At 34.6% G+C, this 22,307-nt stretch overlaps 1 protein-coding gene across 4 annotated transcripts in view; it reads left to right on the top strand.

Annotated features, from left to right (window-relative positions):
- The window catches only part of KIF6 (kinesin family member 6), a 154,467-nt gene that overhangs the window by 22,146 nt on the left and 110,014 nt on the right, over window positions 1-22,307 (top strand). For 3 of the 4 annotated variants that reach the window (XM_066178435.1, XM_066178436.1, XM_066178434.1), the window contains exons 6-9: window positions 3,930-4,059; window positions 12,000-12,206; window positions 17,163-17,306; window positions 21,419-21,505. In XM_066178435.1, coding sequence (XP_066034532.1) covers window positions 3,930-4,059; window positions 12,000-12,206; window positions 17,163-17,306; window positions 21,419-21,505 — 568 coding nt within the window. The remainder of the gene's footprint in view (window positions 1-3,929; window positions 4,060-11,999; window positions 12,207-17,162; window positions 17,307-21,418; window positions 21,506-22,307) is intronic. The other variant, XM_066178437.1, reaches the window with a different exon arrangement.

Genomic DNA, 22,307 nt, shown 5'->3' with positions numbered 1-22,307 from the left:
TTATGTTCCATGGGGTCAGTGTGAAATAATACCTCTTTAAAACAAAACCTGTTCCTGCATATTGGTAAATTACCTCAAATGAGTTTATACTCTTCTGTTTCTCTACTGCCCTCCAAGGGCCTTAAGAGTTATCAAATTGCTGACATGGAAAGCTAAAACAGCTACTGTAATAATTCCTGTTTTCCTTAACAAAAAAGGATAAAAATAAAATAAGGCTAAAGGAATAATTTTCAATTAGGAGTGAAATGTAGGAAATACATTTTATTCAGTCTTATTTTTTGATGCAAATAAGCATGATTCTCCCCTCCAGTCTCAACAGTGTTAATGTCAGCCCCTTTTAATGGCGGTACCAACTATGTAATCTGGAAACTGACCACCAACCATAAACCTTCAAGAACTATATTTTCAGTGTTCTGAAAATTATCAGTATTTTAAAACTTCAAAGGTTAATAGTATTACTTGTTCACTTTTTTATATGAAATAGGTTGTTTCAAAATTGAGTGTTCATTTTGTTACTACTGAATACCAAAGGTTAAGAGTATACAAAGTTTTGTAAGGTTAGACTTTTCTTTTTATTAATTAGGAGACAGCTAAAAACTGTTTTGAGTAATTTCTTCGAAGATTATGATTATTTTTAATTACAGTTCGAACAAATTACAATTTAAATGCATACAATAACTTCAGCATACAAGATATATTGGTAATTCACATCCATGTTTTATGTTGATTTGTTTCCTGAAAAAGAGTACAAAGTCCAATGAAGCTTTTTTAAGTTAACTTTTCTACAAGCATTTGGTGAGCAAATATCAAAGTTTATTTAACAATTTATTTTTTTTTTTTGTGAGTGAGATTATTGATGTTGCTTGCAAATTCTTACAGATTTTTGTATGTTTTGTTTGTGCATGAACCACTGATCTTGCTTTAGTTTTGATTCCTTGGTCTACGTGGTGGGGTGAGGGGAGAGAGAGAGAGAGAGTCCACAGCTTTTTCCAGATCTCAGTAAGAAAGCTTTAGCAGCAAATGGCTTAATAGGGTGACCACTTTGGTAAGACAGAATAAGAGGAAGAAGATAGGTAGCAAGTAAATCTTGCATCCCATCGCATATTGGGTGTCCTGCATCCATGCTGCATTGAACAGAGCCTGACTGGATTTCCCCATGACGCACTGCACGAGAGCAGTACAGGTCCTGACCATGAAGAGAAGGTTTCCCTTTTGCTCTTTAGAGCCTTTGTGTAATTTCCTTATGAGAAAACAACTTCCTTCTAGAAGGTGTTCTCCTAGAACTCAGTGAATTTATCCTGCAGCCAAGGGATCTGTGCAGCACAGCTCAGGTCTGAATGCCCAGCTGTGTGTACAGCACCTCACAGGCTGCGCCTACTCAGGTTCACTATTATATGAACTCCTAAATATGTAACAGTCTCCAGTCATGTCCATAACATCCAGAGCAGCCTAACTGTGTTTTTGCTGTCTCAAAACAGAATCCATTGGAGACAGTGGGAAGCATTTCCTATCACAATATGACATGTCAAGCGAAGAGTCTGCACGAGCACTTACTCATCTCATAGTTCTGCCATGTCTCATAAGGGAGATTATGCTCTAAGTCTCTACTTAGATGGAAAATCAAACGTGTGCTGTTAAAAGTTGTACTGGTAGCTGAATAACTTTGTAACCTTGCCTCTTCAATAAGTATTGACTTTGTCCTCTGTTGTGGTATTCAGGGAGTTGAACTTCTGAAAGATCATCTTTTTGGGATGATACATAACATGATTATCCTGACCATACTTTCCTAGAAGCTAAAGTTCCTTGCAGTTTTACAAAACACTACCTATATGTATCCTATAATTTTTTCTGTTCTTCTGAACAGACTTCGAGATGCATACTTGCTTCTTTCCTCTTTTATCTTTTTCTGAAATTTATTTTTGGATGTATAGTCTCCTCTATCCTCACAATGAAGTGGTATCACTATATCCTGCTCATGTATTGGCATAGAAGCCATTTATCTTCAGATGTTGTTTATTTGCATCATTATGAATAATTTTAAATGTTTAGAAAGTTTTTGAGGTTATTTTATATTTCTTCAATTCTAAGCCCTAGAGACAGATATAATAAGAGGAAACCTGACTTTTAAAATGGTCATTTTTTCCCAAAATATATTTGGGGGGAGGGGGGGTTATTATTATTTATGATACACAAATTAATGAGGTGGTATTAATTAATCATTGATGGCAGCTCAGTTGATGCAGGAAAGGGCACAAGTTATTAAGGGTATACTGTAATCAGAACTGCTCTGGGCTTTAGTGTGTGATGCACAAAGATGCATACAGAATACAGCTTGACATTATCAAAAGTTTGATATGCAAGAGCAGAATTATACTCTGGAGTTTATGCTTTGAATGGGGAAGCTGAGTTTTGTGATTATATGAGAAATGTCTTATACCACCACACAAAAATAAGGCTAACAGCAGGAGGCAATCATACATGGAAAAGCAATTACTGTGACTACCAAAGAAGCTTTGTGTGTACTTTTTACATGCAATTTTTTCTTGAAAAGAGTGAATGCATTGCAGTGTGTTAAAATTATTGCTTTATACCCATTTGAACGTTTTGACCATCAAACTGTGAACTACTCCCACAATATCTAAGAGTAATACTATGGAATACTGCTTTGATGCTTGATTTCGTTCTCAGTTTGGGGGGGAAAGTCAAGTAAAGCAGAACAAAACACAATCTCTCTGGTTTTTAAGCAACTTGAATAATTAACATGCAAGAACTACCTACTGATAAAAATTCAAACCCCATACTCCCTCTTGTGGTTTATCTTGAAGAACATGAAAAAATATTTATATACATATATGTATACATTTAGGTGTTCATCTATAGATAGAAAGTATTATTTATGCTTACGGAGGAAATAAAGTTTTGGTTTGACTAAAATAATATCTTCCAACTTTTAAAGAAATTCTATTTTCTTTTAAATTGTATTAGAACATGTAATTCATCCTGAAGGACATGTTATTTATCCTCAGATTTAATGTACTTCTGTTTTAACAGATTCTTCTCTCTCAGAGTTTTCTAAATCCAGTGAAGCAACCACTTGACCTCCATGTTGGATACTGTAGAATGTCCCAACTGAAGAGACTCTAATGGCTACTCAGTAATGCCAGTGAAGTTTAACTCCCAGTAATCATTTTAAAAGAAAAAAAAATTCCTGTGTTAAAGGACTGTTCAAAGAAGTGAAAAGGATTTTCAGTAACGCTTAGCAGCTCTTCTGGAGCTTTTGCCATATCCTTGCTACTTGCATCCAATTCCTTTCTGAGGGCTTTAGTCTAATAGAAGTGTAACTATGAACATTTCTAACAGGAAATAAATAAAATCATTCTGTTAGTTTGCTTTTAATTTAAGAAAGGGATAATTTACAATTGTAGTTACTACCATTAAGAAGAATGAAAACAGAAATAATCTTGACAAATACAAAGTTATTAGAAACATGTTGACTACAGATGTGTTGATTCTGAAATATTCCATGCCTATTTGTATGTCAAAATAACGGTATGCTTTGCTTATCATCTCTATTGGTAATAGCAAACAAACTCCTACATATTATTTGTTTGGGGTGATTCATCAAATCTCTTACTCTTGAAATTTTACTATATCTCACTAAATAAAAATCCCAAAGCTTTCTCTAAAACTTGCAGTTTTCTTATATTCCTTTTATATGTGAAGTTTCATAATAAAGGAATAAAAAGGAGGTGACAGTTAAAAAAAAGAGTCAAAGCTTTCTTTAATGTTTATCATTTATTTTTCATGTTCTTTCATTATGATTGTGTTTGCATTTTAGATTTCACCTTTTAGGCACAATCGAAATGAAAGTGTGAAACAGCAGCACATTAAAACTCTAGTTTTCATTGTTGTTTTTATTTTGCATGTAGAAAAGTGACAATAATGGAAGACTCCGATCAAAACATTCATCTTAAAAACTTGTCTCTTCAGCAAGCAACCAATGAAGAGGAAGCCTTAAACCTACTCTTCTTGGGGGACACCAACAGAATGATTGCTGAGGTGAGATTTGCTGCTCCAAATTTTAATACCACCACAGTTAAAATGGTTAAAATTATCTCTCCTCCTCTCTCAAATAAGATGTATATTTTAGAAGTTCTTGGACATAAGTTAATATCCTCTTTTTGAGTGTATTTCCACAGTGAAATTAAATAAGCATTTCTCTGATGGGAGCGTTCCATCGTGGATCTGATTGATGGTTCTTGATGTCATAACTTACTGAAATTCAAATAAGTAGAATACAAAAATTCTTGTAAACTATAGACTGACTTTTGAATGTGACATGTATCAGCATACACAGACATGTAAAGATAAGAAAATGTGTCCTTGAAAAGCATTGTCAAACATTCCCAGTAAAGTTTTTCCCTGGAAGCGTTCATCACCAGGTTCGATGGGGCCCTAAACAACTTGTTCTAGTGGAAGGTGTCACTACTCATGGAGTGTGAGGGGACTGGGGGGTTAAAACAAGATGATAATTAAGGTCCCTTCCAACTCAAACCATTCTATGATTCTATGATTAAGCACTCAATTGCCTTTGATGTACTTAATATAAGTCTCCTCTTGTTTTCCTTCTTACTGCATAAACACGTGGTGTTATATGTAAAAACACAAAACAAACCTCCTCAACCAAACAAATAAACAAACAAAACCCACCAAAAACCTAAATGGTAGTTCAAAGGAAATTCAAAATAAATATACGCCAATATTCAAACACCAAGGGTGTTTTTACTGATTCTGAAAATTACAAATTAAATGTTTCTGTGTCTGACATACGTAAGGTTTTGGTTTCTTTTTTTCCTCCATGCTTGGATATGGAATTTAAATATAAAAAGTGTATTGTATAATATGAGGACTGGCAATGTGTCTTCACTACAATGGAGTTAATTCTCTTTTAGACCTTTTTGGGTTCCCTTCCTCTGTATCTGCAAAAGGATATATCATAAATCGCTGACTAGAAAGACACTTAGACTGCATGAATAATCAGGTAGTTCTGTGTCCAGCTGGATGACCACATACACCTGCACACAGGAAGAAGCATTTGATTACAATATGTAAATAGGAAACACAAATATTTGTTCTTTCGCAAGGATGACTATTTCAACAGTTATATTTTGAGAGGTAGGAATATATCAGGGCAAGAGATAGTCAACATAAGGTCTGCTCAGAAACCTGAGCATTGAGGCAAGGAACTGCTTCATGATACTGAAATAGAAAAATTGATACTGTGTGGAGGAGAGCAACTTTACAAAGTGTAATAAAGGAGAAAAGGGTTAATCTAGAGATCTAAGGAAGAGGACTTATGACATAAAACATAACTTCTCTGGAGTTCCATGTTTTTAAATCTTGAGTTAGGATAGTACTTTCTGACCTCTGAAGATTAGAACCCTCTTAAGTAAACTTTAAAGAAAAAAAAACAAGATTAATAAACCTAAATAGAAAAGAAAGTAAAATAAATGCTGGATTCATATTTTTTTAATGATGGATTGGGCTGTGGAAAAAGGCAGATGACTGTCATGGATCACATATGAGATATGTAGCCCCTAAAATTGCAGTTCAGTGCCTTAACCCTGAATAACCTTTCTTTGAAGAGTTGACTCTTGAAAATAAGATTGACAATTTAATTTCTGTATTGCCTATGCTAATGCGGTTTTAACTTGTGATTCGAGGGGTGCATTTTTCCCTCATCACTGTACTGAAACAAAAGCCATCGCAATATTGAAAGTATTTTATAGGCACCATGAGTTCATTCATTAAATTTCAGAACCTAAGGGAACTTTTATAACTGAATGCTTCTTTCCCACGTGTAACTATATATCCCAAGCAAAGGAAAAAGAAAGGAAACTAATCTAATTTGTGTAGGATTGCTTTATTAGGCAATGTAGGACTGGTCCTTTAGTTTTGATGTGTACTATGAGTTGTGTAAATGGTAAGATGGAAGACATTTGTGCACAGACAGTTCATAAAAATCCAAACAAGAATTTTTTTGGCTCATATTTTGCCAGAGAGAAATAGGCAGAGATCAAAACCAAAACAACTGAGTGTCTTGTTGGCAGCTCTGCTGAATGTATGGACTAGATTTTTGTTTGCTTTCCAATAAAGCAGTTTCTTGTAACATTTGAATACATGAGAATCTGCAGCAACAGATTATAAAAACTGAACTGTTTTCTCATATTTTCTATCTGTTTAGACAACTTTATTATTTCAGTATCTGAAATACACACTGAGGGTTTAAAAACCAAATTTGCAATATAAGCAGTTGGTAGCAGCAACATCTAAAAAAGCTCCTGTGTGAAAATAAGTGTTTGACTATTTAGGTAGTGTTTTCAAAACATTTTATTTTGGTATACCATTAATATACCTTCAGCTGAAATGATCTTTTCTAAGTTCTTGTGATGGGAGTCTTATATGACCTCTGTCTTTTGAAATAACCTGCCTAAACCTCTGTGATTTGAGAATTCTTAGTGTATTTTAGTATTTCTCTTAAAGCAGTAGAGTAAGGTAGCCTACCAAGGATGTGCAGCAATTTCAAAAAGTGCTAAGTCTTTTTCTGAGAGTAGTAGGTCTGAAAACTGCAACTGCATGTACAGTTAGAATTTATGTTTCCTCTAATTAAAAAGTACTTTGCTTTATGACGAAGGAAATGTTTCAGTGCATAGTTTTATACCTATAGCACTCCATTTTAAAAATTTGGGACACAGTGTATACTGCAAAGTACTTGTTCCACCATTTAAAATGTTTGTAGTACTCTTGAGGCAATCAGTAAGCTTTTAGGAATTCTTAGATATGTTTATTTCAAGAAAGAATGAAGCTTAAAGCTTTAAGGATAGTTTTGGATAGTGACCTGTGAATTGAACTCATTCTACTTGTATTTATTGTATATTATTATTCTCTTGAATGTATTTGGAAAGTCACTGGTAGTGTTTGACTGCGTTTTTTATTGGATGAGACAGAAAAAATAGGATTTCAGTGTGTGAACATATGAGATTAAATGTTACTTTTGACAAAAATGCATGCTATCTAGGTAAGTGCTGCAGTCCAGAAGAAATTGGAACTTTCTGCTTTCCTAGGTTCCTCTTTGGTGTCAGTTGTTAACTTATTTCCATTCTAACAAACCTTTTATATTGTATTATTAGCACCAAGTGGCATCGTTATTTCAGGACAGGTGTTTTCATTTCCACATGTGGTAAAAAAATTACTGGTCGTACATACTACTTTGAATAGTCCTTAAACTGCTTTGGGATTTGTATGGATAAAAGGCACTAAACATAAGGTTCAATAATCTCTTCATCAGGGAATATTAATTACTTTAAAAGTTACCTGAGTTTAAAAGTTACCATGGTTCAACTGAGAAACTGTACTTGTAGTAAATATGGAAAGATAAGGTATTGCTTTCAGGAAGTAATTGCACCTGTTCTGATCCTTTTATTTTCATAGCAACAACTTTTCAATTTCAACTCTAACAGGTGTACCTAAGTGCAACTGAGGAGCCCCTTCACCTGCAACATACTATTTACAAAGGAAACTGAAGTCATACTGAGGTCTCTCTCATCTACCAGATACAAAGACAGGCACCTCCTTTTCTTCAATTTATATGCTCTTCTTTTTAGCATAGTTCTACTGGGACTGGTGGAGTTTATATTCATTAGGCAGAGATATCCATCTGAACTGTGAAATGACTGTAGCTGTCAAAACATCTTCTACAGATATCCCTCTGATTGTAGCATGACATTGGAGAAAATTGATTTGATATCAATCTTGGATGCCAGCAGTACTTTCTTTTTTTCTCCTTGCTCTTCTTTGAAAAGTTTAGAAGCAAAAACTCCTTAAGAAGAGAAAGAAGCATTCCTTTAAAAAAAATTTTCTACCTTTTCACTGTGACATTCTCTCAAAAAACTGTGAACACTCAGAATCAGCCCCTCTTTATGCATTGGCTAGTCACTAATTCACTCGTTCAGGAAAATCACGTTCTGTTGTCTAAATATGTTGATCCAAGGAAGAAAAGATTCCACTGGAATGGTGTAAGTTTCCAAGTGGAGATCGTTTGCAAAATGGGCTGAACAACTGCATTTATCACCTGTGAAATTGTTTTCTCCCAGTGGTCCGGAACCCTTTCATGTATTATCTCTGTCGAGAGTGTTTTGGCAGCCATAATCAACACATTATCCTTCCAGATAGTAGCAACTTCTGTTAGTCTAGTGGTGGTTTTTAAACAGCTTTTCATATGTCTTTGTTCTATTTACGAAACTTTCTCTTTCTTAGGTCCTCAATCCTTCAGAACTCTGTTTAGATCAGTAGCATCCATGTCTGGCTATTTTTAGTGAAAACATTTATGATAGCAGCTGCAACAAATAAAGAGTTTGGGAAATACATAAATTCCTGTAAAGGGAAGAATTCCTGCAGTGTTTACTTGATTTAAAATAGATAAGAATTAGATTAAGGTGGACAGCTTAGGTTCCAGCAAGTTTTTGGATAGTTCTTGACCTTGTATTCCTTGAGAGAAACATCTAACTCAGAAGCTTCTTGCAGTATGACTGTGATGTAGAGTCTCATTTAAGTAGAAGCCGCCTTCTTGCAGCCATTGTATAAATAGATGTAATAGTTAATGTCACAAAGCTTCTATACAATTTAATTTCAGCAAACACAGGTATACTTTTGTCCTGGAAAAAAGCAAGACTGGCTTGTTTGGCTTGAAATACACCTTGTACATATTTTCCATGATCAAATGAAAATGCTGATGCTTTACCAAGTCATGATCTTAAATGTTACTGAATTTGTCCTTTACCATGCCACAAATGGGCAGCAGTAGACGACCTGGCATTAAGCCCTTTGTAGTGTTCACGTGATATCACAAAGAATCTGAAGTTTGCTTATGTGGTTTATGATGTCACAGAATTCCTGGAAAAAATTATTCTTTGTAAGTAACTGCCGCTCATCAGTTGTTCTATATATAACTCTCACAATAGCAACCATCTGCTGAGAACCAGGCCACTCCCCTCTTTCTTTTTTTTCCTTCATCACATCAAATTAGTGTGAGGATGATTTCATATACATATGGTTTGAATACTGCTAACAAAGCCAAAATGAACTCTGAAAACCACTAAAGGAACATTTTAGTAGGCTCTGAGACACTGTCCAGAAAATGTTACTTGTTTTCTGTTTTCAAAATTTCTAAAAAGATGACTGGTGATTCTCAGAAGTTGCCTACGTAAGATAACAACCAAATAGCAAAAGAAAAGGCTTGAGTTTGGACTGGAGATGCCAACAAATAATCATTTCTGTTATGTGCAGTGCATCTACTTGTGTGGTAAAAGTAGCAAAGTGTGGGGGGATTATGCAGTTAACATTTCATAGTCACATCCCATTTAACAGTTTAAATTTTTATTGCTCGATGCTTTCTGCAGGAGTTCTAGCAGAGCTTCCTGTGTATGGGAATTGCAAAGCAGAGATAGAATCATACTGCAAAAAGGAGTATTGATGTCTTGATTAAACCATGGTTCTACTCCAAAGAAGAACTTTACAAAAATATCAGTTTGGGATTCTAGCCAATGACTTCCAAATTAGCTTCATTCATTTTTTCATTTACGAGAGAAAAAGAAGCTGTGGAGAGAAAAGCAATGAAATTTCTAATGACTAGTCCAGCCAAATCTACTTCGAATACGCAAAATAAAGTTGTGGCTAATGTATTGCAATAGAAAATAAAAACCTTGTAGAGCAAATATTGCCATGTGCTTGTTGGAACTCAGAGTCCTGAAATTATTTTTTTAGGATTTGAATTATTTTCTGCCTCTGTTAGCATTAAATTGGGGTGACTAAAAGCACATTTTGAAATACATAAGGTTTTGCTTCAGTGTGAATATCAAGTTTGTTTAAGAATACTTATTCAGAAGTATGATGACTTCTTCAGCTTCTGTCATAGCAACATTTGCTTTGTGCTTCCACCTGTACTGATATTTGATCTGGCTTAGACTTGTCTGCAGTATAGTGTGACTGATGCCATGCCTGTAGTGAAAAATGTCCCTAAATATCAGTTCTGTTGAGGGGAATGTCCTTAAATATTAATTCTGCTGTGGATTTTTAGCTGGAAAACAATAAAATATCCAGTCCTGCGTCACAGACCTGCAAATAAAAATATCATAGCTGTCCTAGTAAAATAAGTGAAGCTGGCTCTGATTATTCATGGAATCAGAATTGCTGAATAAAGTACATTTTCACAGCATATAGCTTTTTCTTAGTTAAACTGTATTTTAAGTAAGTTTGGGAGTGTTTTTTTGCTTGACACCTTTCCCTCAGCCTGTTTATTTTCATTCCAACATCACCACTCACTTCCTCTTCATTTGCCCAGCATCACCTCTGAGGACAGCAGACATGTGAGTGCACTCTGATGCTCATTTCACAGGATTATGAATTCCAAAATTCTTCCACTGAATAGAGTAATCATTTTTTAAAATTATTTTTAATTTTTTATTTTTACCTGAATCAGTTCTCAAAACCTGTTTGGTTGTGCTGGCACTATTAAGGCTGAAGAGGGGGAAGTTGAAGTGAAGATAATTGAACCAAAAGATCCAACTGAACCAAAAGATCCATATTATTCCTGTTAAAGGACTTTTCAGCTTGCATTCTTTCTGCAAAGGCTGTCCTTTCTGGATCAATAAGACAACATCTTCAATACCTGCAATGGGCAGGCCATTTTAACATCTACAGTGTTGCATGCTAAAGCAGGTTATGTTTAAAAAAAAAAAAAAGGCAATGTATTGGTATATCTGGTCTGAATCACAGGATAGGCCTACATAAAAAATTACTGCACAGTAACAGAGAAATAAAGTAGAGACAAGACATTATTGTAGGCAGTAAAACCAGGATGATTTTTTTACTTTTTTCAGCAGCTATAAAGAAGTGCAGATTTAGTTGCTGACTCAATAACATTGATTTATTATTTTACTACTCTGTTTTTTTGCAGGTCTAGCATTTATGTCCTACAAACAATGTAGTCACACTTGTTATAGTTTAGGAATAAAAATACTATCTGTATGTTAACCTTTAATCTCCATATATAATCTAAAGCTTTAGCTATTTATTAAATGAGGATTATGAGGAGTAATTTTAGATTTAAGTTTCTAACAATGCCTTGATAAACAAAAGGTGATTTTTATATATTTTTTAATAAATATGCGTATGTGATGGCATATAGGAATTTGAAATCTAAAGTTAAATAACTGAGAGCTGTTTAAATCTCAATCAAATATATTGAGAAAATCTCTGAAGTGATGTTAAGATTGCACATTTCTAAAAATTGACCAAGAATTTCCATGTTTTAAATTAAGGAGATATGGCTGTAGTTATTCCCAGAAATATACATTTAAAGATAAATATTTTATGAAAACTCTGTCATGCCACCTAAAAATCTGATACTGATTTTAGCAAGTAGAATTTTTCATAAAGGTAATAATGCAAAAGTCTAAAAGAAGTCCTAGTCCTTGTTAGACTGGTATCTACCTATCAGAAAAAAAAAACAAACAAACAAAAAAACAAAACAAAACAAAAAAACCCCACAACAAACCAATAAAAAAAGAATTGATGTCCAATGGGGAAATTAATAACTTCTCAGGAATCAGCATTCAGTAACTTTCCCTCCAGTCAAGCTGCCCTTTTCTAGTATTCCTGAGATAGTAAGGCCACTTGTTTTGCTGATTTTAGAGTGTTTTGGAACAACTTAATTGCTTACAGTACAATTTGTCCAGATTAAAGTTTTCCAAGTATTTGTCCAGAATGTGAATGTCAGGTAAATCCTTTTGGGTGCTTTATGCATGTTCATTACAGGTCCAATAGCTAAAAAATCAGATAGATGATTTCAGTTGCCAGATTACAAGAAGAGCTATAAGAGCTATAAGAAGATTTTTTTTTTCCACTGAACATTGAGAGTTCTTTTTTTCTCATCATTGTAGACGCCAATGAATCAAGCCTCAAGCCGATCTCACTGCATTTTCACTATTCACATCTCCAGCAAGGAACCTGGATCTGCAACTATCCGACGCTCCAAGTTGCATTTAGTAGACCTTGCTGGTTCAGAGCGTGTTGCAAAGACTGGAATTGGAGGTCACTTACTGACAGAAGCCAAATATATCAACCTGTCGTTACATTATTTGGAGCAGGTAAAATTGAAACCTCTAGAGTAAAGCATTTCTCCCTTTACTAAATTCCTGTTTAACAGTGTACAATGTTTTGGAAAACTTAATTCCAGTATTCAGTTAGTCTTGGGGTGTTTGTTGCAGTTTTTTAAAAATCATTGAATTGATAGGCCTTCCTTTAAAATAAAATATTTTAATTTAGGGAAAACTTAACAATTAAGCAGTAAGATTATAGTAGGCATACAGGGTAGTATTTCCAAAAGAGTTTTCTTGTTTTCTTTGGAATACTAAAGATATTGAAAAGATTTCAGCTATATTTCTTCTAAAAATGTCCTTTACAATCTTCTTCCCCTTCCACAGCTGGGATCAGGGTGTATCACTGAAAAGAAAGTGTTGGGTCAAGCACTGTAATATGGTAAATTATTAGACTCTTCTTTCATGTGTTGTTTTATTACTCTACCATTTTAAATCTTTGATCTTTTTGAGACAGAAGCTATCATTGATAATGTATTTATGGATTGGCTACCATAATTGGATTTTTACCAATAGTACCCATAGATGTAGTATACTAATAAATAAATATTTATATTATTGTCATTATTATTATTAATCTCCATGAATATTTGTCATGCAGGTGTTGTTACTAAAAAGATTTAACCTCTTAATTTAAGGTGTACTAAAATCCCTATCCTTCTGTCACTCTTGCTTTTTGGTTTTCCCCTTTGGAAAAGGCAAATATTGAGCGAATAGATTGCTCCTAACTAGTCTTATTCATTAAAAAAATATTATTTTAGACAGCATCAGTGAGAGGAAACTTTGGAGATAAAGATTTCCAGTAGAAAAATTTGGTTAATTATGATGATTAATATGTATTTCACAATAATTAGATAATTATTAAGTTAATTATTAAAACAATTATTTTAATACTGTATTTTTAAAAATATTTTTAAGGCTTTAATACCTATTCTACCATTATATTTTATATGGTTGATGCTTACCAAATTAGGGTAAGAAACACTTGGCAATGAATGAAATCTCTTTTGTTAATGCGGTGCTGTTAAGTTGCAATCACTAAAGATTTTCAAGTGTCCATTTCAGATCTCATACCTGTAAGAGAAATTAATTTCTTCCTAAGATTGAATATATGATATTGTTTTCACACTACAGCAAACACTGTTCCTGTTGCTAGAAATTACTTATTTTGGGGATTCTGATGGATGATACAGTATTTTCTCCTAAGGCTTCTTTAAAAATTTTTGTGTAGAAACATAACAAGTCTGTGAGGCTGTCATTTAGGAGGACAATTAAGTGAGATAGGGAGAACAAAAAAGGCTTAACTGTAAAATTCTGTAAAATTAAAAATTCTAAATATCTGTACTTTTTAACTTACTTTATAGTATACTTGCTATTTAGTAAAATAAACAGTTGAGGTGACCATGAAACCTGAAAATTTTGTGGGTGTGTGTATGTGACAATTTTTTAAAATAATGGTTAGGAAATAAAATTTTTTTACTTGCTGGAAAGAATATTTTTCATTTTTGTACTATGTTTATTTCTGTTAACAAAAATCTCTTGGATTTCATTTAATTTATGATCAGGGATATTTCATCTGTCAAAAGAAGAAGCTTAAGGTACAGCAGGTGGCAGTCAGTCATTTACTATCACACTGGATTTTTTTCATGGCCCTCATTTGTTTAAATTTTACCTTGAAGAAAAATGTCTGTATTTGAGTAGTACTCAAGGGAACTGATAAGGGTCAGTGCCTCTAAAATGGACGTCTTCAGCATCATCCGAATTATACTCAGGATCCCTTTTTATTTATTGTATGATTTTTATGTATTTGACAGTGAAAAATTTTATTTTTTCATGCAACTTTTAATTCTTGTTTTAGAGAAACATTGTTGGAAATAGGCATGTTGGATTCTGTCTGGGATTGTGTATCAGTAGAAATGTTTTCTAATATTGAACAAAAGACCACCCAAAACAGTAAAAATTTCTTTTTGTTCAGTGGGAATTGAACCATTGAATCTAGAACTTGCAGTGAATGACATAAAAGTTCACAAATGCCTCAAAATCAGCTTATTAAAATTCTCAACTCTTTAACTATCCACTGGTGGTCTAGTGTTGATTTTTGCCATTTTGAAACATTTTTGACATTAAAAGAGTCACGTTAAATGATTTGTATCGAGATGTCAATGGGAACACAGTTCTCTGTTACTGGTGCTTGATCTACTCATTAAATATTTGCAGCATATTAAAATGGTGTTCAAATAAATCCACTGCACTTTTACTCCAAGCAGCCTCTATGTCTAGAGAAAAATTAAGATAGTTTCATGCAGTTGATCTGAAACGACAGCAGGAATTTAGAGGTCCTTACTACCATATCTGGGTAGCTTTTTTTGTCTGAGAGACGTAGTAGTACGTTCTGAAATTACAATTTCAGTGTAACTGTGCATAGGTAGATATTCCCTTGTGATACAAATATAGAGGATCCTGGACCAGATTTAGAGTTGCAAGTTAAAGGTTACACTGCCATGTGATTTGACACTATAATGGAATTATTTCCCCAAAATAACTGAGTACAATGTTCTCACTACTTTAATGAATATGTTTGTTAACCGTCATTTAACACGTGTTCCATGTACAGAATGTTGAAAGATTTTATCCATTAGTGAATGGTTGGTTCCCATATTTACCAAAAGGGGGCTTTTTATTGCTTTGGGGTTTTTTTTGTTTTGTTTTTGTTTGTTTGTTTGGGGTTTTGTTTTGTTGTTTGTTTAGGGTTTTTGGTTTGGGGGGTGGGTTTGTTTGTTTTGTTGGTTAGTTGATTTTTTTCTGTAAAGACCAGAAGTTAAGCTTCCAAACCCTGCTAGAAATGGGAAGTAGGGTGGGAAACATAAAATAAATACCTCTGAAGCAGGAATGTGGCTTCAGAGCATGTGATATACTGAACAGCAAGATAGAGGTGTACCTGACAGCTCTGTTTCTGTAAGTGATGCACCCCAAAATCCCCATCTCTTGAGGATTCTCTGAAGGCATGGTGGTGTGAGATACTGGTGCCAGTCGGTTCCTGGCACAAAGGATGTGGACCGAAACATGGGCTCTTGAGCACACATCAGATCATGTCAGGACTGCTTCTGAGTCTTGCACTTTTATGCTTAACAGTGTTTCTGCATGTGCCAGGGAAATTTATGTGTGATTATACCTCCTGTGTTTCATATAGGATGCAATTTTACAAAAAGTGACAAGAGTTCTGACAGCAACTAGGCCTTAAAGTGGTTTGTTTGACCCACTCAAAATGAAACTTTGTGCTTTAGTGATATTATTAAGCTTAGAATTACAAGTATTAAAGAAAAAGACAAAAACACTTTTTATATCAAAAGGATAATAACACCTTCTTAAATGAGACAGTTTTCTGATTATTGCATTTGGTGCCTCTTAGAGAATCCAGATTCAGCTTCTGTACAGGTGGTCTCTGTCACTTTGACAAAGAATATTACTTTCTTCTCCTTCACATTCTCCTCTTTCTATTCCAGATCCTTTTTTTGGATTGTAAAGATTAATTTAGTGGTTAAGGTGAGGTTTTACTAATAGGATTTCAGACTAAAATCGTCTGTGTTGTGGGACTGTCACATGGCTGTACAATGGGTTCAGCATCATGACAGCTGGTCACAGGTTTTCAGTGGTCATGTGGGAAGGTTCAGATTCTAACTGGGCTGCAGACTTCCTGCATGAACTTCAGAAAAAATCAACTTCCCAGTAACAGTGTTCCCATTTATAATGGAAATAACACATCTTCTCTCTGGCTCTTTTCCCATCTTGTCTATTTCAATTATAGTATCTGTGTGGCAGAGGCTGAGAATGTGCTTATTAATGTATGTGCTAGACTACTATGAGATTTCTATGCAGTATTATAAACCAACAAAGCTTTAACGTGTTTCCATAAAAGAAGTTGTAACATGTGACATTTCAAAACCTTGATCCAAGAATGGGTTTCCAGATTCCTTTACAAGATGGTAATTTTCATATTATGCATGTGTCTCTCTCAGGACTGCCTGTGTAAGATTTATAGTTTTAACTTTTAACTTTCTGAAGACCATTAAGAGAAACTAATGCCACAAAAAGTCACACTAAATTTTCTAAAACAGCAATTTTGTAAATGTAGCATAAACAAAATACACACTGATATGTAACACTTATTAGAGAAAAACCTACTCCTGATGGTTTAGGAGGGCTTGCACAACTCATATAGCCAAAGTTTTTCAGTACAGTTCTTGGCCAGATAACAGTTCAAATCCTTTATATCACAGGACATCATGGGGTAATCTAGCTTTTTATTTAATAATTAGGTCCCATAATGTAAACAGCTGAGGAGGGAAACTGAGAATAGTAGGTGTACAATTTCCTTTTTGGCCAGGGCATATATATTCTAAACTGAACCATTTCTTTCCAGCAGTACATTGTAATCATTCACCCTTTTATTTGTGCATTGCTTTCCAAGACATTTTCTCAGAAATAAATGTATTGGCCCATCTAAGATGTGTTTTAAGAATGTATAATTTTTAAAGCATTCTTTAGCAAATATTGAGGAAGTTTTTACTTTAATACTATCCATATTTTATAGTTATGACAAAAAAGTCATGAGGAAAATTTTCAGTAAGTTCCTGTGTCTTAGGAAAAACTGTGGGTTTGAGTTTATCATGTTCAGTTTCCATGTTGCTAAGAGACTGTAAGGCTAGGGCATGATAAAATTTAATGTATTTGGTCTTTCAGGTCCAACTCTTACAAAGACATATAAACATGGTGAAATTTAACTTGGAAAACCTTCAATAAAGCCAGTGGGTTTGCAGCTAACTGTGGATTGCATAAATATCATTTTGTTGTCAAAAGTTTCTGAGCAGATTGGGTTTGTTCTTTTTATGTGTCAAACATTGATAGACGTATAAATTTAAAAGTCTTTTATTTTTGCTATTGTTTCAGGTAATAATTGCGCTTGCAGAGAAAAACCGGTCCCACATTCCTTACCGTAACTCTATGATGACCTCAGTGCTAAGAGACAGCCTGGGAGGAAACTGCATGACTACCATGATATCAACACTTGCTATGGACAAAGGAAACATAGATGTATGTTCTTTCTATCTATCTTGAACAAAAATCCTGTCACTTCTCTATAGATCCAGCTCTTTTGATCTTTAGTATAGATTAAAATTCAAGTATATAAGCTTTTATTGCTGTAGAATATGAAGAAATCCTTTAGAAAATGTGCTTGTCTCTAAGTAATCTCAAGACAAGTACCAGTTGGGAAATGACTTGCACCTAGTAATGAACTACTCTTTTTTTTCAATTTACTGATTTACTTGGTGAATAAATTTTTGATTTATTTCTGCTGAAAACCTTGGTGGAACTTCTGTTAGACTTCTTTGGAGTCAAGATTTTATTGATTATGGTAGAAAAATTGGGAGTTCACTAGGAAGGAAAGGGAATTCTGGGGGTTGGGATTTATGGAAATTTTTCAAATATTTTGTGTCCTGTCACCAATTTCCTGCACTGGAATTATGTGTAGTGATGTTTTCTTCTCTTTGTTTACAAATAGGTCTAAGTTTTTATCAAAGGGTTGTAGTGAATGGGGCTACATCTGGCTGGAGACTGCTCTGCAGTGATACTCTTCAAGGTTCAGTTCCAGGGCCAGTTCTGTTCAGTACATTAATCGATCTGGATGCAGGAGCTGAAAGGCCCCATTAGCAAGTTTGCTGATGATACCAAACAGGAGATGCTGTTGACTCTCTTGAGGGACAAGAGGCCTTGCAGAGGGATCTAGGTAGATTGAAGCATTGGATTATGATTAATGGGATGAAATTTAGCTGGAGTTCTGCACTTATAGTGGAGTAATGCCCAACAGACACATAATCTGGGAGACCAGTGGATGGAAAGTAGCCCTGCAGAAATAGATCTAGGGGTGCTGGTCGGATGAGCAGTGAGCAGTGAGCCCAAGCAGCCAAGAGGGCACCACATCCTGGGATGCATCAAACACAGCACAACCAGCAGGTCAAAAGAGGCAATTATTCATGTGTCAGCCATTCTCACCTTGAGAACTATGTACAGTTCTGGGCCCTGCAGGTTAAGAAGGATGTGAAGGTTCTTGAGTGCAGCCAGAGGAGGGCAATAAAGCTGGCTAAAGTCCAAGAAAAATGTCCTGTGAGGAGCAGCTGAGGAATTTGGGTTTGTCTGGTTTGGAGGAAAGAAAACTGAGGGTGACCTCCTTCCTCTCTGCATCTCCATGAGAAGGGAAAGTGGAGAGGGAGGTGTTGAGCTCTTCTCCCTGGTATTCTAGTGATAGAATGTGTGGTAATGGTTCAAAGATATGCCAGGGGAGGTTCAGGCTGGACATTAGGAAGCATTTCTTTGAGATGATGGTGAAACACTGGACCAGGCTGGAGAGGTGGTTGATGCTCCAAGCCTCTCGGTATTTAAGAGGTGTTTGGACAATGCCCTTAACAATGTGCTAATACTTGGTCAGGCAGTTGGACAAGCTGATCATTGTAGGTCCTTTCCAACTGAAATAGTTTTATTCTAAAACATGTAGCAATGTGAATACATAGAACACTGCTCAAAGCCATTTATAATCTGCTTATTTCCTGATTTTCCTAACACAAAAGCATTCTAATATGAATAAACAAGAAAAGAAAAACTATTTAGTCTAAGACTATTTTCTGAAATACAGTGGAAAGCATTATACTCAAACCATACTTCATCTAGTTATAGACTTTTACTTTAGAAAAGTGGACTTCTTCTGTTAAATGAAAACATATTGTTCCGATCTGCAAACATAGTTGTGCAAACATGTTGTCTGGTTACAAATGCAGCTGGATAAGTTTTTTAATTTTATTTTAAGTTCTTTGAGATCAGAAACCTTTCAAATATGAATTCATCAGGTGTGTATATCTCACACTGTGTTCTAGACCTCTATTTTGGCAATATTTAGATCAAGCAATTATTCAGAATAAGCTGTGACAATTTTCATGTTCTTGCTTTAACATATAGTATTCACACAACATATCTTATTCTTTGGTCCTCCCAAAAATAAAAATAAAATAATTTTTTAAAAAACCAACACAGCAACAAAACAAAACAAATCCTTTCCTTGCTCCCCAAAACCTGAAATGTCCAAATAATATAGGTGGATGATAAGCTAATATGTCTGAATAATATAAAAGGATGCTAAGTGAATCGCTAATCATCACAAAATGTGAGAATTAGGATAGGTGCAAGAGTCATTATCCATAGCTGTGTTAGGATTGCCTGTTGTTTTTTTCCCTTGAATGTACATTTCGCTCACAAACAATGCATAAGACAGAACTACCCCCACTATGAATTGAAGTTGTATAATAAAAACCACTTTCTTAAGGACCTGGTGTTGTTTCTTATAATGAAAGCAATGCAGCAGAGAATTCAGAGTAAGAAAAGGCACTCATACGAAGAGGACAATTAGATTATTATCCTAGAGAACTAGATTATATTCCTACTTCTACCAATGCGTTTGTACAGAATTTCTTAGATTACTACATCACATTTTTGGTGCTAGTTTTTTGGAGTGCTTGGATGAAGATGTTGATTCTGAATTGTAGATATATCACTCAATATTGCTGTAACTATAAGCAGAATTTGTTCAGCAGGAAGCTGTTTTGAACAGATGATAAAATGACAACAATTGAATATAATTTTTTGGTACTTTTGACTTCAGTTTCCATTCATTCCACACACTTGCAGCAAAGAAGGTTAATGGATTAATTCTTGTAAAGCCCTGAAGTTCTGTGATGATAAGCATGGTATAAAAATGATTAGGAAATTATATGTCTGACTTGATTACCATTTTGATGGCATAGAATAAACAAATTGTAAGCTAACATATTGAACATTGAGAACTGAATTGATTACCTACTCATTAATTTAACATGTGGTCCACACTAAACAGGGCAAAGAGATCAAGTGGAAATTTATGTACGTGTACTGTACATAGAGTGTGCTTACTATATGTATACAGCTTAATTAAAATCACATTGGCTGATCATCATTACAAAGGCACAGCAGAGGCAGACATAGACCCAAATAATACTGTATGCAACTCTTAATTGAAAGGCCTTCCTTTCCTTTGATTCTCTGTGTATATATTCTGTCTTTAGCAAGAAACATCTTTCCCCATGTAACCTTTATTGAGGGTTCCAAACCAAAACCTCCAAGCACTTACTGTTGCAGTAGTGAATTAATTTAGAGGCTATGTATAAATTCTCTTTTAAAAGCAGACTGCCGGATCCCATAAGAGTTTATCATACGGTTTCTCAAGCATCATTTGAATTCCTAAGACTACTGTCTGATATTGTATGTTTTATTATTTGACCTAACTGTAAACAATTACTGAGGTTTTTTTCATTAAATATATTTCTTGTAGCAGGGTCTGGCATTTAAATATCAGCTGATCTGGAATGTGAGAACAATACTTATCAGGATCTTTGATTTCTTTCTGTGCACTAGATGGGAGTACACAAAGGCTGTCACAGAGTTTCCCCAACCAACTCAGTCTTGTATCTTTTTTTTCTGTCTTCCATTCCAGCTGATTCCCATTTAGCTCATCAGACAGATTTTTATCTGGTATCACAGTTCCGCTGTATGCCTCCCAGTTCCGAGTCTCCTAGCTTGTTTTTCAGTTGTCCTGGATTTCCACTATTCTTCCCTTCATCTCTTTTCCCAGCTTCTTTTACATAAAATTGCCTAGTCCTCTTTTCACCAAAAAACCAACCAACCAACCAACTACAACCACAAAAAAACAAACCAAAAAAAACCCCCAAAAAACGCACACCCCAAAAAAAAAAAAACCAAAAAAACCCCACCTCTTATTAGTTTTCTCTTTTTCTCATCAGTCAAAAATTATTGCCTTCTGAGTAGCATGGCTTTGTTATCCTATAGTTCCAGCTGGGGATTTACCTGAAACACATTTGGTCAGGGGATAAACTGTATCAGTAAAATATCCTGTGATTTAACAGTTTTATATGCCCTTGTCATTAATATGCTAACCTAATTTCCCTTCAATATTGTTATTTTGGAATATGAAATGATAGAATATTTCTGTAACATACTGGCAAAATGGAAATGTGTTTTAATGGCTTCATTAGCAATGTGGCTACTTACCTGGTGCAAAGGTAATTGGAATTCTCTCTCTCTTTTTTTTTTTTTCCTTCCAGGAATCTATATCAACCTGCAGATTTGCACAGCGAGTTGCTCTTATTAAGAATGAAGCAGTTCTTAATGAAGAAATTGACCCCAGACTGGTGAGAGCTGTCTGGGGACAGGGGGAAGGAGATTGCTTGGTTTAAGTTTTATTAAGCATTAGCAGTCAAATTGATGTTGGGGATTTTATACTGAAACATCCCATTAAATCATTTTCAGATGCAAGCTCCAACTTTTTTCTATAAAATAACTCCCACTTTAATTTTTTCTTTTGGGCACAATTATAATTAAGTGAATCTTTATCAGATCTCTAAAGTCTTTCTCAACTGAAGCATCTTAAGGCATCTGAGGAGAAATGGTCACTTTCATTGTCATCTTCGTATTGCTTTTTTAGAGTGATAATTCCTAAGTCATAGTCACAGATCATTGGATGTTTCTAAAACTCTTTAAAAAATTAAGATTGCTAGTCACTTGATGAAGGCATAGAGCTGCACTGAAACAATTTGTGTACTAAAAAGCTAAGAAACCTACCAATACTAAGTACTTGCTTGAAATTGATTCAAGGAACATTTTAGATAGGAAGAAAGACCTCTGTGAAAAAAGAGGAAGACAAGCAAAGGAGACAGAAATGTGTCATTATATAGCTAATTATTTCATTCATTGTTAGTTGGTGGTAATTAGAATATTTCAGTTACTGTTCATAATTGTGCTTTTATTTCCTCTTGTCTCTTGTCCTTGAAGTTCAAAGGGAATAGATGATCCTTGTCAGGTTTTCAGCTGATTTTCTTTTTTATTATTATTAATTTTATCTTTCTTTCCAAGCAATTTCTAATGGCAATAGTTCACAGATTAAAAAAAAAAAAAAAAAAAAAAAGGCCAAAAAATAAATCCAGTAGGCATTGA

Source organism: Chamaea fasciata, unplaced genomic scaffold, assembly GCF_029207755.1.
Source record: "Chamaea fasciata isolate MVZ Bird 193981 ecotype frontalis unplaced genomic scaffold, bChaFas1.0.hap1 SCAF_3, whole genome shotgun sequence".
In the NCBI taxonomy this organism is placed as follows: domain Eukaryota; kingdom Metazoa; phylum Chordata; class Aves; order Passeriformes; family Sylviidae; genus Chamaea; species Chamaea fasciata.
This window is presented reverse-complemented; position numbering and strand designations above follow the sequence as displayed.